The 12,657-nt window shown below is 56.5% G+C and overlaps 2 protein-coding genes across 2 annotated transcripts; one reads left to right on the top strand and one right to left on the bottom strand.

Moving 5' to 3' along the window:
* Window positions 1-2,522: 2,522 nt before the first annotated feature.
* LOC308630055 (testis-specific serine/threonine-protein kinase 5-like) lies at window positions 2,523-5,283 on the top strand (the record flags this gene model as incomplete). Its single annotated transcript, XM_081258436.1, is given in 11 exon segments — window positions 2,523-2,801; window positions 3,177-3,281; window positions 3,447-3,786; window positions 4,103-4,129; window positions 4,132-4,227; window positions 4,328-4,354; window positions 4,357-4,437; window positions 4,769-4,827; window positions 4,831-4,891; window positions 4,980-5,210; window positions 5,213-5,283. Coding segments are annotated over 11 exon segments (1,377 nt in total).
* Window positions 5,284-5,307: 24 nt separating this feature from the next.
* On the bottom strand, window positions 5,308-8,217 carry HGH1 (HGH1 homolog). The gene is made up of 6 exons (XM_081258551.1): window positions 7,523-8,217; window positions 7,350-7,450; window positions 7,153-7,251; window positions 6,859-6,950; window positions 6,629-6,751; window positions 5,308-6,543 (listed from the first exon to the last, which is right to left on the bottom strand). Exons 1-6 carry the CDS (start codon window positions 8,146-8,148, stop codon window positions 6,364-6,366), a joined length of 1,221 nt encoding a protein of 406 aa, XP_081114677.1. The 5' UTR covers window positions 8,149-8,217; the 3' UTR covers window positions 5,308-6,363.
* Window positions 8,218-12,657: the final 4,440 nt, after the last annotated feature.

Raw genomic sequence — 12,657 nt, 5'->3', positions numbered from 1 at the left:
TGGTGGCGCAGTGGTTGAGAGTCCACCTGCTGATGCAGGGGACACGGGTTCGAGCCCTGGTCCGGGAAGATCCCACATGCTGCGGAGCAACTAAGTCTGTGCGCCACAACTACTGAGCCTGCACTCTAGAGTCCGCAACGCACAACTACTGAGCCCACGTGCCACAACTACTGAAGCCAGCATGCCTAGAGCCCATGTTCTACAATAAGAGAAGCCACTGCAATTAGAAGCCCATCCACTGCAACGAAGAGTAGCCCCGGCTCACCACAACTAGAGAAAGCCTGCATGCAGCAACGAAGACCCAACTCAGTCAAAAGTAAAATAAATAAAATAAATTTATTTTTTAAAAAATGCACAGAAGACGTTTCTCCAAAGAAGACATACAGATGGCCAATAGGCACATGAAAAGATACTCAACATTGCTAATTAGAGAAATGCAAATCAAAACTATAATAAGGTACTGACACCAGTCAGAATGGCCATTATTAAAAAGTCTACAAATAACAAATGCTGGAGAGGGTGTGGAGAAAAGGGAACCCTCCTACACTGTTGGTGTGAATGTGAAGTGGTGCAGCCACTATGGCAGACAGCATGGGGGTTCCTCAAAAAACCCAAAATAGAGTTGCCATATGAGCCAGCAATCCCACTCTTGGGCATATATCTGGAGTAAACTATAAGTTGAAAAGATACATGCACCCCAGTGTTAATAGCAGCACTATTTACAACAGCCAAGACATGGAAGCATCCTAAGTGTCCATTGACAGATGAATGGATAAAGAAGATGTGGCACATATATACAATGGACTACTCCTCAACCATAAAAAAGAATGAAATAATGCCATTTGCAGGGACATGGACGGACCTGGAGATCATCATGCTAAACGAAGTCAGTCAGAGAAAGACAAATATAACGTTACCCTCCCCTTGAAATACCTGGAGCAGCTTCTCTTTTCCTAACCCCCAGGTCAGTAGCAAACCAGTTAGTTTGTCCATATTTTCTAAACTCCAGGCAGTTTGCTAGACAAGGGTCGTGGGTGAGCAAGGGAATATCAAGCACCAGCCTCGTTCTCAAGCAGCTCACAGTCCAGCAGGGATGACGAAATGTGTCACAGCAGTTCAATTGCAAGCATTCTAAGGCTTTCCCTGCAGTGGGAGTACCCCATGGACCGTGGATCTCAGTGGGGACAAGTCCAGTCCACAGACACTGCCAGGACGGCAGCCCCCAGCCACTGTGCCGTCCAGCTCACAGAAGAGAGACTACGACTTGGGCCTCAGTTGTGTCGTCTGCAAAGGGGGCATCGCTTGGTGGTGCTCAGATTTGAAATCCTGGGTGTGAACTGCCTACCACAGGACAGGCACGTCGGGTGTGGTCTGTGCACAGGAGCAGGGCTCTGGGAGCTGGTAGTTGTAGCCTAGAACAGCACCTGGCTCACAGCAGGCACTCAGGAAATATTGGCTGCTACTCCCCATGGTAAAAGCACTCACAGAAGACTCCAGGGGCCAGCAGAAGGGAGGGACCGTGTTGACGCATCTCTCCTGGGGCTGGGGGTTTGAGGTGGACTCAAGCGGGGGAGAGGGTTCCTTGCTTGCTTGGGAACGTGTCATCAAGTGTGTAGAGAGGTCTGGGGGAAAGGCCTCTGCAGCAGGTCTTGGCCTGAGCAGAAGCTTCCAGGCCTCAGCAGAGGAAGGATGGGTGGCTTTGGGAATTCTCTGGCTGGCCAGTGGTGTTTTTGTTTGTTTGTTTTTGTTTTTTGGCTGCATTGGGTCTTCACTTTTGCGCGTGGGCTTTCTCTAGTTGTGGTGAGCAGGGACTACTCTTCATTGCGGTGCGTGGGCTTCTCATTGCGGTGGCTTCTCTAATTGTGGAACAGACTCTAGGCGCGTGGGCTTCAGTAGTAGTGGCTCGTGGGCTCTAGAACACAGGCTCAGTAGTTATGGCACACGGGCTTAGTTGCTCCGTGGCATGTGGGATCTTCCTGGACCAGAGATAACCGGGGTCTCCTGCACTGGCAGGCGGATTCTTAACTGCTGTGCCACCAGAGAAGTCCCCAGGCCAGTGGATGTGACTTGGCACTTTCACTGCCAAAGGCCTGGGTTCAATCCCTGGTCAGGGAAATAAGATCCTGCAAGCCTTACAGCACCGCCAAAAAAAGGCCTCTTTTGGCCCTTGGGGTTCTCACCCCAGAGAATGGGCCTCACGCAGGGCAGGGCTGGTTCCAGCAAGATGTTCTTAGGGCAAGCTAGTCCTGGGGGATAGGACACCCCCTTTGAAGGCACACCGCAGGTACAGCTCTAGAACCTTCCATTCTAGAATCTGCCCCTGCTATCCCAGAGCCTACCTTCCCCCATGCCAGTCCATGGTTGTGCAGCTGTGTTAGCCTCCCACCCCGAGCTCTCAGTCCTGGTCCCTCCCCTGCCTCTGCCCCAGTCCCAGCAAGACTTCAGAAGCTTGGCTGCAGCCTTGAGGGGGTGCAGGTCCCAGCTGGCCTCCTGCAGCCCCATCACCCCTGTCCCGCTAACACATGTCAGGCCTCAGTCATGCCTCCCGTCCCCCATCCCCAAGGCCCTGTGGTGAGCTGGATGGCCCCAACCCCTTCCGCAGTGCCCTGACCTCCAGAAGGTCAGACCAGACAGCCTTCATGGAGCAGGTATGCGAAAGCAGGGACAACAGCTACCTGCCTTCCTCCAAGAAGATCGGCTCTGGGGCCTTCTCCAAAGTCCACCTGGCCTATGCCACGCAGGAGTGCATACAGCACAACTCCAAGCTGGCCTCTGACCTGAGGGGCAAGTGCCACACCACGGTGAGGCAGGCTGCCTCCTCCCCATGCGGTGGGGGATCCGTGGTTCACCCTCCAGCCGGTTCACCAGCCCTGAGGCCCCTGTCCTAACCCCACCCAGGCACTTCCCAGGCGCTCCGGCTCCCTCCTGGTCCTGGATCCTCCCTGAAGGCCAAGGCTCGGGCAGGCTGATGACTCCCAGTTCCGGACACCTTGAACACATAAGTGCCTGGGACAGGAGTGAGCAGGAGATCAGAGCTGCCCCCCAAGGACGCTGCTCACCGAGCCTTGCCCCGGCCAAGTTCAGCAACATGCACAAAGGCCACAGGGCCTGTTCTGCCACATCCCGCCCCCGAGGGGCTGTGGTCTTCACACAGTGGCCACCCTCCACCCCTGCAGGTGGCTATCAAGATCGTCTCCACCGCTGAGGCCTCTGTGGAGTTCTCCTGCAAGTTCCTGCCCTGTGAGATCTCGTCACTCACTGCTACCTACCAGCACCTGAACGTGGTGGGCAGAGACCCCAAGACATCCTGGTCCCCTCCTGTCCAGCCCAGGCCTGCCCCCTTCTCCTCCTGGGACCCTTACGCTCGAGCCCAGCCCCATCCCGAGACCCCAAACCAGTGCAACTGACAGCCCTCCTCGGGGTGATGGCAGGCGGGCGGGACCCAGTACGTGCAGCTCTATGAGACCTACCGGAACAGCTGGCACGCCTGCTTGGTGCTGGAGCTGGCGGCCCGTGGTGACCTGCTGGAGCACATCAATGCTGTGTCCGACCACTGCCGCTGCCCGGGGCTGGAGCAGGAGGCCCACAGGCTGTTCCAGCAGCTAGTCAGTGCTGTGGCGCACTGCCCCAACTCAGGCATGGCAGTTGAGGGTGCCGCCCGGCCCACCCGCCCACCGCATGGAGACCCGCCTGAGCTCAGGCCCAGCCTCACCTCCGCTTCCCCATGCAGGGACCTAAAGTGTGAGAACATCCTGCTAGATGACCGAGGCTTCCTAAAGGTGAGCGGTGAGCCTGCGGCCCAGCCCCCAACCCTGCCCCCAGCCTGCACCAACTCTGACCGAGGTCTTCCACTTCTGCGGGCCACACGTACCCCACTCTTGCCCCAGCCAGGCACCCAGCATCTACACTGGCTTGCTCCAGACTTCTGACCCCAGTCTGCCTTGTTCTTCAACCCCCCTAGGAGGCCTACACCCCACCCTCGCCCAGAGCCACACTTGCAGTCACCCCACACGCCCCATGCCCACCACACAGCCACCCCGCAGGAGCCCACTTACACCCCGCCCCTCACCCGCCACCCACCCTCCCTGTATGCCCCCTGCAGACTTCCGCTTTGCCAATCGGTCGGGGCTTAAAATTCGCGGCTGAGCACCTTCTACGGCTCTGTGGCCTACGCAGCCCTGGAGGTCCTCAGGAGCAAGCACAGCAGGGAGCAGGCTGACCCTTGGAGCCGGGGAGCGCCACCTCACGGGCTCCAGGACCCCTAGGGAGGGGTGGGGAGTGGCGGGGTGGGGAGGGGGCACGCCCTGGGAAGCCCACGCCCCCGGAGGTGTCGTGCTCTACGCCGTGGTGACCGGGAACTGCCTAAGGAGCGCCAGCCCCACCGCATGCTGTATCTGATGTACGGGGGCCCCACCTTACGGCCAGGCCTGTCCCCAGGTGAGCGCCTCCACCCTGTGTCCCTCCCCCGTCCCAGCCCACACCCAGGTGGGCGGCAAGAGAGAGCTGGGTCCGGAGAGGGGGACATGGGCTGGTGGCCCCGCTAAGCCTGAACCCTGCACTAGCCCAGGGCAGCCGCCTCACCTCTCTCTGCCTGTCACCCCACGTGTGAAACACGGACACCCTACGGCCGTTTGGGAAGACTGAATGGGATGACCGCTCCAAGCTGCCGGCATTGTTGGCGGTGATGGCCGTGGGCTGGGGCGCGACAGGGCGGGGGGGTGGGGAGCAGTGGCATCTGTAGGCCGCATCCTTGAGGCCTCACCCGCAGAGTGCCAGGACCTGATCCGAGGCCTGCTCCAGCTGCACCCGCGAGCGCGCCTGGGCCTGTAGCACGCAGCCGCGCACCACTGGAGGCTGCCCGCCACGCATGCGCTCTTCCGCACCGTGCTCGGTGACGTCACACCAGGTGCTGCAGGCCCACCAGTGGGGGCAGGTGGGCGGCTCCTCAGCGCCCCACCTGACCCTCCCACTGCTGTCAGTTGCAGAGAAGCCCGAGTCGTCCCAGCTCCCAACGTCCCCAGACAACGTGGAGCCCAGCGCGGGCTCAGATCCCCCAAGGACGCTCCTACAACTGCGGCGACCCCAGCAACAGGGCACCCACCCTGAGAGTGCCTCTGGTCCGGCGCCCGAGCCCACGGAGTCTCCCCGGAGACGATGCGACTCTGCCGGGCTGGGACTCTGGAGCACGGAGACGGCCAGTCGCGCGGTGGGCCCTCCAGGCGTCCGCTGTCGCTATGCTCCATGTCTTTCCATCCGCCGCATGCCTGGACACTACTTGGTTAACTGAGGGTGGGCGGGAGCGTGGGGGCGAGGCCAAATAGAGCGTTTATTCTGTGGAGCCAACGGTGTGGACTTAATGCAGGAAGAGGGCCGCAGGCCTTGGGGCATCTGGAAAACAGTCCACATACCTCCAGGCCAGAGCTTTAATTTATCTGGGGGGAAGGGAGGGAATAGAGAAGGGAACGCAGAGGAGGGAGACACCCGGTACCCATGAAGAAGCCAGCCTTGATGGGCGCGCCCGTGGAGCTGTCTCCAGCTTTGCAGGGTGGTCAGGGGAAAGACTTGAGCCAAGGGCAAGGCTGCAGGCACAGCAGGGAGGCGCTCAGCTTGGCAGGCAGGGGGTTCTGGGGAGCTGAGGCTCAGGCAAGCTGACCAGGGAGAGGGCCTAGCTAGTGGGGGAGAGCGAGGGCATCAGAGCAGTCCAGGACTGGGAAATAGGACTTGAGGAGCTTGCGAAGAGCTGAGGGTAGGTTTGGGCACAGGTCAAGTGGAAAGGTGGGGAGCATGAAGGGGAGGCAACACCCAGCAAGTGCTCCGAGGACAGGCCACAGGGGTGCAGCCCCGGGTAGACCCCAGGACAGGCTGTGGCTGGTGAAAATCTCAACAGGTGAGCCCTTTGAGGCTGGGTCTCAGGCAGGGCCCCAGGATGGAGGGGCCTGGGGTGGGACTGATACCGAGGGGCACTGCAAGCACCCGGATACCCCACTATGCCCAGACCCCTGTAGCACCCTTGGGACTGGGAAGCTCCAGCTAGCCCCTCGGGCTTGCAGTGTTTCTCTGTCCAGCCCTGCTGGCCATCCCCATGGAGATACCTGAGCAAGTCACAGGGTTGGGCCAGCTCTGGCTGAACAGTCCTCCTCTGAGCAACCAGCATTCTTGCTGGAGCCAACAGGGCACAGGGAGACACCCTCAACCCTCAGCAAAGACCTGGAGCTTAAGAACAGCTCTGCTTCTCAGCAGGGCACACCCTCAGAGCAAGGGGACCCGGAGGCCTGCCGGCGGCTGCACGCAGCCCTGGTCTGAGAGGCCCAGACGGATGGCAAGCAAAGGTGGGCCCGGAGCTGGCGGCAGGCTTCGCGGGCCTCAGGTGGGTGCAGCTCCCTCTGTGTGCGTCTCTGGGGCCACAGCTCCAGCCCCCGCCGCGCCGCTCACACTGCCCTGCTCCCGGCGGTCCTGCTGCTGCAGCTGTCGCTCAACGTCCTCAGGTATTTGCACCTCCAGCAGGTTTTCCATGCCGCGCTCTGGTTCATCCCCAATAAGAACCTGCCAGCAGGGCAGGCAGGGGAAGCAGGTGAGCAGCTGGCTGGCACACTGTGGACATCCACCACTTCCCCAACCCTGCACCCACCTGGATGAGTTTCTCACAAGTCACCCGCACATCGGGCTCCGGCTCCCAGTTGTGCAGCTCGCGCAGGATCAAGTAGGCTCCCTGGTCCCTCACCTGCTTCCGACCAGGTGCCGTGGCCGTCAGCTGGGAGAGAGCAGAGGTTATCCCAACATCAGCGTGCCAATAATATATAAGTGTGTGTGTGTGGGGGGGGGGGGGGTGACATTAATGCAGCAGGTGCTCCGGCTCACCAGCATGATGGCCTCAATGAGCATCTTGCGGATGTCGGCATCAGGATCTCGCTGCTTGTCTTGTGGCAGGTATTGCAGGTCAACGGGCAGCCCTAGGGGTGAATTCACTGGGTCCCTATGCTGGCCCCTGGACTGCTAGGCAAGACCCTACCACTGTAAGGCCCATCTGTGTTCAGCAACTCCCTGCTACAAGGTTTCAGAAGGGGCCCTCATCTGGACACCTCCTTCTGCCTCTCCCCCCACTGGCCTCCCCTCCTGCCAGACCAACGCTGAGTCTCAACCCAAGCCACTCACGCTCCATCTCCTCCTCGGAGAAGTCCTCAGGCCCAGCCAGGGGCAGTAGCAAGTAGGGGAGAATGTCCACCTCAGGCCCAAGCAACCACTCATGGTGTCCTGGGGAGAAACAGGAATGGAGGCCAGTCCAGAGGGGCCCCAGGGTCCAGTCTATTCCTCCCACTCCCCGACACGGCAACTTCCCCACCACCACTCACGGTGCTCGAAGCAGCAGTTTCGCAGTGTCCCCACCACCCCGCCCCTGCGCACCGAGGAGTCCGGGTACTGGGTAAGAGGCAGCAGCCGCTGGACCACGCACCTGGAGGGAAAGGCCACTCAGTGCCGTCCCTCCTCACTTCCACCCCCTCCCCGCGAGCGCCCTGGGCTTTACCTATCGGGGTTCAGCAGGAAAGCGCGCGTCGCAGGACGCTGGCTGAGGTTGGAGAGCACTGGTCCCAAGTAGTGCAGGGGCGCGCGGGCGTTGTAGCCGGGAGTGCACAGCGCGAGCACCAGCCGCTCCAGGCCCGACTCCCCGGGCTCAGCGGCCGCCAGCGCCTCCATCAGCGCAGTACATGGCACCGGCTCGCGGCTGAGGTTAGCCAGCACGGCGGCCGCCTCCTCGGCCCAGGGCCACTGTGGGTCCAACGCGCAGCCCAGCAGGCAGGCAGGTAGTCCGGGCTCGGCCGCCAGCAGCGGCTCGTGCAGGCCGGGGTCGGCGGCCAGATTGACTAGCGCGCGAGCGGCGTCTCGGGCCGGGGCGGGAGCAGGGGCCACCGCCAGCTCGACCAGAGCCCGCAGCAGTGCCGCCTGGCCGGCCAGCAGCATGCGGCCGGGCCCCGAGCCGGTCAGCTCCAACACATGCTGCGCCGCCGCCGCCTGCAGGTCAGCCCGCGCCCCGAGCGCCAGGAAGGGCAGCAGCTTCGCCGCCTCCGCCTTCGGGCCGGCCTCCAGCATCGGCGACCCTACGGAGGCGAGGCCACCGGCTGACCCACCAACGTCCCCTTCGTCCTCCCGCATGCTGGTCGGCGTGCTCCGCTACGCAAGCTCAGCGATGTGGTGCGCCTACAGGTGGGCAGCGGCCCCGCCCACCAGCGTACCGGAAGCCCCGGCGACCAATCCGAGGCTAGCGGCTCTGCTCAAGGGGCGGGACCGGCGCGCGGAGGCGGGGCCACGCCAAGGCCCGGGGGATTGTGGGATTAGTTGCCGGCCGGAAGCCGGGGACCTTGGGCTCTGCGCGGTGGTGGGGGTCGTGCAGGGACAAGCTTTGGGCCCTGGCATGGCACCGTCCCTTAGGGGTCCTGCCAGCCGCTGATAGCGGACTGATTACATTCCCTCTTCCTTCGTGATTGGCAGACATCCGTCTTCGCGGGAAGAAAAGCAGGATCAATTACAGTGCTTGACTTTCTAGTGTATTCCTGGCATACTCTCCGTTTGATCGTGATATATTTTCGTTTTTATATATGGTTGTATTAAGTTTGCGATTTTTTTTTTTTTTTTTTTTTTGGCTGTGTTGGGTCTTTGTTGCTGCGCGCGGGCTCTCTCTAGTTGCGGCGAGCGAGGGCTACTCATCATCCCGGTGCGCGGGCTTCTCATTGCGATGGCTTTTCCTTGCGGAGCACGGGCTCTAGGCGCGCGGGCTCAGTAGTTGGGGCTCGCGGGCTCTAGAGCGCAGGCTCAGTAGTTGTGGCGCACGGGCTTAGTTGCTCTGCAGCATGTGGGATCTTCCCGGACCAGGGCTCGAACCCGTGTTCTCTGCATTGGCAGGCGGATTCTTAACCACTGCGCCACCACGGAAGCCCTTATAGGTTTTGTTAAAGAACCACCTTTTGGATTCATTTCTTTATTGTTTTCTTTTTCAAGTTTATTGATTTCTATTCTGACCTTACTGTTTCTTTCCTTCTGCTTACTTTGAGTTTAATTTGCTGTTCTTTTTTTTTTAGTTTCTTAAGGTAGAAGCTGAGGTCATTGATTTGAGACCTTTCTTTTCTAATATAGGGGTTTCCCCCCACTTATTACCTGACTCATGGGTTATTTGTTATGTACTTTACTTTTACATAGGTTATAAGCCCCTTAATAGATTGATATTATTTTTGTTTTACACTAAGGGCTAGGACGAAGCCTCTAGGGGCAGTGATGCCCAGAAGAGCCACTTACAGGGAAAAATCTGCCCCTGAGGTCAGGAGGTCATAACGTCCAAGAGCCGGGATTTGCCCCGCCTGAGACCCATAGCCTCAATCCCAATCTAAACTTTCCTGAAAGTCCCATGGAAATTGAGGAAGAGGATGGATGAGTCCAAGGACGTGCCACCTCTCCAAGGCAACCACATGCTCGGGACACACAGATCCCGGCCAGGCCATAAGAGTTGAAAATTCCTCAAGGTATGGAATTAGAATATTGTGGATAACCTAGGTAAATGATGCCCTCTGGTGGGTACTTTTGACTGAGACAAAAATGTGCACCTTCAGTGCCCACTGGCGTGAGCAGAGGACTAATAAACAGGCCGTGATTTGACTGGATCAAGGAGGTGTTTACAGTAATCACCAGCTAGGGAGCCTCAAATATGCCCACGATGAATTAAAAGATCCAAAGTGTTTGGAAGTGATTTCAAAGTTAAAGGGACAAGAACTGTACAAAGAACCCCCATATAACCTTGACCCAGAGACCTCAAATTCCCAGGTCACCCCGGTAATGACCTTTGTCTTACCTCTTGTGTCCAGGTGGGAACAGCTCTTCATGCCCTTGACACAGACCACCGGCCAGCTATTGTGTAGCATGTTCCTTGATTTGCATTTGTTTGGTTGTCTCCTGATTAGATTCAGGTTGTACATTTCTGGTAGGAATGCTCTGGAGGAAATCCTGGGTTCTTTTCATCCTGTCCTATCAGGTGGCACAATGTCAGTTTGTCTCAGCACGGGAGAGGCTTATTTTGATCACTTAATTATGATGGAGTGGCCCAAGCTTCTTCCCTGTCAGGTTACTCTTTTTCTTTTTGTATTTAATAAGTATTTTATGGGGGGATACTTTGAGACTATGTAAACACTCCATTCCTCATCCACCTTTCACTCCCTAGTTTTTGCATGTATTGTTTTTTCCTCTGAATTAGTTATTACCGTGATGGTTACCAAATGGCTATTTTCTAATTTTAACATTTATTGTAGGGAAAAAAGCTTTCTCTTTACCTATTTATGTCAATGAAGTCTCATGAATTCCTAGTTTATTCAAAGAAATATAATACTTTACTGTCATTATTTTGATCCTCAATTTGGCCAGTGGAAGCCCCTTTAAGGAGGCTCCTGTGTGTTTTTATTTATGTATTTTTTAAATGTATTTATTTATTTATTTTTGGCTGTGTTGGGTCTTCGTTGCTGTGCATGGGCTTTCTCTAGTTGCGGTGAGCGGGGGCTACTCTTTGTTGCGATGTGCGGCCTTCTCATTGCGGTGGCTTCTCTTGTTGCAGAACACGGGCTCTAGGCACGCAGGCTTCAGTAGTTGTGGCACGTGGGCTCAGTAGTTGTGGCACGTGGGCTCTAGTGCTCAGGCTCAGTAGTTGTGGCGTGCGGGCTTAGTGGCTCCACGGCATGTGGGATCTTCCCGGACCAGGGCTGGAACCTGTGTCCCTTGTATTGGCAGGTAGATTCTTAACCACTGTGCCACCAGGGAAGCCCTTCTGTGGTTTTTTGGGTTTTTTTAATTTTTAAATTTTGTTTTATTTTTATTTATTTTTAGCTGTGTTGGGTCTTTGTTGCTGTGCGTGGGCTTTCTCTAGTTGTGGTGAGCGGGGGCTACTCTTTGTTGTGATGTGTGGGTTTCTCATTGCAGTGGCTTGTTGTGGAGCATGGGCTCTAGGCACGCGGGCTTCAGTAATTGTGGCACGTGGGCTCAGTAGTTGTGGCTTGTGGACTCTAGTGCGCAGGCTCAGTAGTCGTGGTGCACAAGCTCAGCTGCAATGCGGCATGTGGGATCTTCCCAGACCAGGGCCTAAACCCGTGTCCCCTGCATTGGCAGGCGGATTCTTAACCACTGTGCCACCAGGGAAGTCCCTTCTGTGTGTTTTTAAAAATAGCTTTATTTAAAACCAAACAGGACCCTGCAGGGCCTTCCTGGGGACAGACACCCCTCTCCCACCGTCACGTCCCCCACCTCTTGTTTGTAGAAGAGCTTTAGCCTCCTAGGCCGTCCCTGAGTTCCAAAGAGCAAATTGAATCAGAGAAGTGGGAAAACGTAGCAAAAAAGGGAGAGCAGTCTAGACAAAGTAATAATATTTTAGCCATAAAACAAAGTTAAGGACCTTTAGTTCTACTTGAAGGCTATAGATAATATCCTGAGCCATATCCTTGAGTGGTTTTGTAGATACTAAAGCCCCCAGCAGGTGGAAGAAGTTAACTGCATGCTGACCACCTGCACTTAGACCGCAGAAAACTGGTAATTGAGATTTCCGAAATACCTAGTACCCTGTTACCTCACCATCAACCTACCAGAGAACTGTGCACGAGCTGATCACGAAACCCATGACACTCTCCCTCACACTGTCTTTAAAAGCCATTCCCTGAAAGCCACTGGGGAGTTCAGGTCTTTTGAATATGAGCTGCCAGGTCTTCTTGATTGGCGCGTGCAATAAACGCTGTACCCTCCTTCACCACCGCCCGGTGTCAGCAGACTGGCTTCGCTGTGCATCAGGCGAGCAGACCCAAGTTCCGTTCGGTAACATATTGAGATATAATCCACATACAGTACAGATCATCCATTTAAATTCAGTGGTTTCTGGTGTGTTACATTAACTGTTGTAAATGGTTGTAAAATACATGTAACCATTTTTTTTGGCTGTGCTGCACAGCTTGTGGGATCTTAGTTCCCCAACCAGGGATTGAACCCTTGTCCTCGGCAGTGAGCGCGCCAAGTCCTAACCACTGGACCAACAGGGAATTCTGCCATTTAATTATTTTTAAGTGTATAATTAGTGGCACTAATCACACCCACAACATTCTGCCACCATCACCACTGTGTATTTCCAAAACATTTTCACCCCCCGGAGCAGAAACTCTAACCTCCCAACCCCCTCAGTGACCTCATGGCTGTTTTCTGTCTCTACAAAGCTGCCTGTTCTAGGTTCTTCAGTGGTTCCTCTCATGAGGCTATAATACAGTGTCAAAATGAAATTGTGTGTGTAGATCCATGCCTCTTTTTTTTAAGATTATTTATTTATTTATTTTTGACTGCATCGGGTCTTAGTTGCGGCACACGGGCTGTTCGTTGTGGTGTGCTGGCTTTTCTCTTCTCTAGTTGTGGCACACAGGCTCCAGGGGGCACGGGCTCTGTAGTTTGCAGCATGCGGGCTCTTGTTGAGGCGCGCAAGCTCAGTAGTTGTGGTGCACGGGCTTAGCTGCCCTGTGGCGTGTGGGATCTTAGTTCCCTGACCAGGGGTCGAACCCACGTTCCCTGCATTGTAAGGCAGATTCTTTACCTCTGGACCACCAGGGAAGTCCTTCCGTGCCTCTTTATCCCTTGTGTAGATTCGTGTAACCAATG

This window comes from Mesoplodon bidens (assembly GCF_964165515.1).
Source record: "Mesoplodon bidens genome assembly, chromosome: 16".
Classification (NCBI taxonomy): domain Eukaryota; kingdom Metazoa; phylum Chordata; class Mammalia; order Artiodactyla; family Ziphiidae; genus Mesoplodon; species Mesoplodon bidens.
This window is presented reverse-complemented; position numbering and strand designations above follow the sequence as displayed.

Coding starts and splice junctions, on each gene's coding strand:
- HGH1 (XM_081258551.1), bottom strand. CDS start 8,148: ATGCGGGAGGACGAAGGGGACGTTGGTGGGTCAGCCGGTGGCCTCGCC. Junction 6,752..6,858: donor TCATTGAGGCCATCATGCTG/GTGAGCCGGAGC, acceptor GCTCTCTCCCAG/CTGACGGCCACGGCACCTGG. Junction 6,544..6,628: donor CTTGTGAGAAACTCATCCAG/GTGGGTGCAGGG, acceptor CCCTGCTGGCAG/GTTCTTATTGGGGATGAACC.